Source organism: Mycetomoellerius zeteki, unplaced genomic scaffold (genome assembly GCF_001594055.1).
Source record: "Mycetomoellerius zeteki isolate Tzet28-1 unplaced genomic scaffold, Tzet1.0 scaffold288, whole genome shotgun sequence".
NCBI lineage: Eukaryota > Metazoa > Arthropoda > Insecta > Hymenoptera > Formicidae > Mycetomoellerius > Mycetomoellerius zeteki.
The window spans coordinates 38245-41842 of record NW_017257269.1 but is presented as its reverse complement, the minus strand read 5'-3'; the positions used below and the strand labels follow the sequence as shown (position 1 = coordinate 41842).

The window sequence follows — 3598 nt, the reverse complement described above, 5'->3', positions numbered from 1 at the left end:
TGTCATAATAAAGACGACACTTTATATGTCGCAAAATTGTAATTCTTTGTGCTTTAAAGTATATTAGCATTAAGAAGGTATTCCCTTGTCGTATATACAAATACTATACTATTCAATACTATACATTTTATTTTAGTTGAATATATGAATTTGCACCATTTTTCGTCAATAAGGAATTTTTTAGCTCAAATATGAAAAAATCTTTCAATTATTAAATGGATTATATAGCATCACATACATAATTATGTCATTATAGTTTGCACATGATTTACATAGTACGCATAATGTATGTGTAATATTTTAATTACAAGGATTGTTGTGTAATTAAATAGATTTATCGAGATCTATCACTTTAAATTTCTGGTAAAATAAAAAATTTCTCCTATATGTTATTAGCCTTCATATAGGTATATACACATCGATTTTAATAGCAATACAACTACCTAATGAACAACAATAATAATCATAGTAACTAATTTCAATACTTTTATAGAATAAATTATATTGGTCTAAAAAGACATATCTTTAATTCTTCAATATCAACATTTTGATATTAACAATTTTGACCCGACAATTTTATAATTTGAAAACAATGGCTACGTTCAGCAGAGAAAGTAGCTGTGCAACTGTTGTCTTCTTATTCAAGTGCCATACGCTGTTATCAGCGCATAGGCGCCTCCCTCTCATATACCTTTGCATGCACACTGATCGTACACAAGGTATATAGAGATCTACAGTTTAAACGTCGATTCCGAACGTTAATTTTTGATAGGGAGGTTTCTTGGGCAAGAGTATACTACTCGGTGATTTGCCTTCCGAGAGGAGGTACGAGCGTACGAAAATTTTCGATTCTGCCGGGGATCGAACCAGAATTTCTAGTATAACAGACCAGTACGCTATCAGCTACACCACGCTCGTATTCTGTTGTAAAATTCTTCAATATAGTTGAATTATACATTTAGATCCATAAAGAATCAAAAGAACCAATCATATTGAAGAATTTCTGCTGAACGTAGTCATTGTGAATAATCTTGATATTTCCTTATTGTCGAATATGATAACATTTAAAACAGAAAGAAAAGTGCTCAACAGGCATGTCTACATATGAACATAACACAATGGAAGAATTAATTGAGCAATACGTTCAATGGCTCTACGTAGGCAGTGTTAAGAGATTCGTTTAAATTCAATTGGAAATAAGTAAAATATTTTAAGGGTCGATTCTCATTTTGTTATCATCAAACATTTGTCAATGTTTGTTGCAATTAATTAAATTGTTTATTATTCTCGATATTTATAGTCATGCTATAATAAAAATCAGTCTAAAAAAAAATGATAAAGAAGCAATTGAACACTTGCTAAGATTTTATAGAATCGGCCCTGAACTCTCCAGCCACGTTCAAGAGAGAAAATTGATCAGTGAACACTCAACGATTCTTTAATGTGATTGATTCGGCTTTAGTTCTTCGCTGGATCTAAGGGTAGGAATCAATCATATTAAAGAATTATTGAGCGTTGACTGATCAGTTTTCTGTGTTGAACGCAAGCCATTGCTAGATTTATCAGACGTCAAACACGTAAATTGCGCCTGATTGTGAATCTATCTGATCCTACGTTGAACTATAGATCACGTTATATTATAGCAATATCCCTATGTAAAAGGATCAGTAACAACGTAACTACTATACACATATGCGTTCTGTTCTTCCGTTTCTTGTCTTTATCTATCTGCTTTACATTTAACTCTGAATCAGACTTAAAAATTTTAATTATATCTAAGACTTAGCTTATAAGATTAGAAATGACTTAGAGTGGTAAAAAATCGTAAATTTTTACACGTTTGATCAATTGGCTGTAATCCAACCGTTAGTTACTAAATAATGAAGAATTTTGCTTTCTGGTTCTGATTGAGGTACAATACTCAATCTCCTATTACCGGTTAAATATTCCTATGACATTAAAAATATATATTAGCAAATATAATTACAATAACAAAAAATTATAATCGACGATTCATCACTTACTTGTAATAACAATGTCTTTTGCGTCAAATACTGAGTCGGCTTTAGATCAAGTTGAATACATAAGGATTTTTCTTGCTTCGTTAAAAGATGAGACGCAGCCTCCAATTCTATATCTCGCTCTTGGATAGTGGTACCACTGTTGTAACTTTTTTCGTGTAAAGAACTGGGGCTGGAAGTCGACTGATTGGAAGTATTTGGATTGCTATCCGACTCCGCCCACTGATTGGCTGGAGTCGTCGTCCGATTGTGATTGGCTTGACTGACTGTGGAGTTGACTAAATCTTGCTTTACAGTGTATTTTCGGTCTATGGAAGCGTAATTTTTTTCTTCTTCTCTGTAAAAAAAAAGAAAATACGCACAATTCCTTTAGCTATACAGATTTAATTCTAAGATTTTTAAAGTACAATAGCAATTTTAAAAACAATTTTAAAAACAATATTTAAGTCTAAGATATTATGACAATACTATTGCCGCTAACTTAACTAAATGCCGCAGCTTGAACAGGAGCATAGCAATAACATTAACAGAAACAATAAAGCAGACAAAATTTTCATTGAATACATAAACATAAAATAAATAATATGCATGATGATATAAAAACAGTAACAATATTTATAAATTTTACAATGCAAAGTATAACATTTTAATTCTACTAATATGACTTCTTACCTTCTTTTTGAGGTGCTGCGGTGTATTGGTGTGGACTGCCCACTGCTGCCCTAAGTGAAATGCAAACTGATACAATCTGTTCACAAATTCCTGGCAACACGCATCACAAACAGTAGAATTAGTTAAAAAGAAGCAAAAGCTAGTGTATACAATATAGTTAAGGGTCTAAATTCTTTCTTTTTTAAATTTTTATTGTACATATAAATATATAAAGATAGTCAAAATATAGAAACAATTAAATTATTTTAAATAATTTTGTGTATATATACATATATCATAATTTCATAAAAAAGTATAAGGTCATGGAATATGTATAAAATTAATATAAAAGAAGATAACAGAAATAATAAGAGATAATATCTTGTTACACATAATATCATAGCCACACATTTATGTACATACATAGAACATACAGCTAAAAAAAGATTAAGGACCTTCTTCTGTAACTCTTAATAACAGTGTAGATGTCGTTATATTGTTGTTAAGCAGCTTTTTTTACCATATATAAAACTCGCGCAACGACAATGTAACAATATCATTACCATCGTTAAAAGTTACAGAATAAGGGCCTTAATATCTATGTATATAAATTAATAGTGATACAATTAGCAAATTAAATATATATAATGCGCACGAGAATATAAACATATTAGGTGCGCAACTAAGTTCCCGCTGTTTGTCAATAGATGGTTCCAGCAGTAAGTGCTGGTCGATTCTGACATAATCTAAACGTCATGAACCAAGCTTAGACATATGACGTAAACAAACCGCTTCGACACATTAGTGATTTTGTTTTGACGTTATATTCTTTTGGTTGTGTGAAAATGTCTGATTTTGTGCCAAATAATAAATCGTCATATGCGGGAAGTATTGATTTTCTTCTTTCATTCGAAGAAAACGGCGGC

At 31.0% G+C, this 3598-nt stretch overlaps 1 protein-coding gene across 1 annotated transcript in view; it reads right to left on the bottom strand.

The window, feature by feature from the left end:
• Positions 1-570: 570 nt before the first annotated feature.
• Positions 571-3598, bottom strand: part of Ada2b (Transcriptional adapter 2B) — a 10280-nt gene continuing 7252 nt past the window's right edge. The window contains 3 exon segments of the mRNA XM_018450598.1: positions 571-1949; positions 2025-2358; positions 2694-2743. Of these exon segments, the coding sequence (XP_018306100.1) occupies positions 1845-1949; positions 2025-2358; positions 2694-2743 (489 nt within the window). The 3' untranslated portion in view covers positions 571-1844.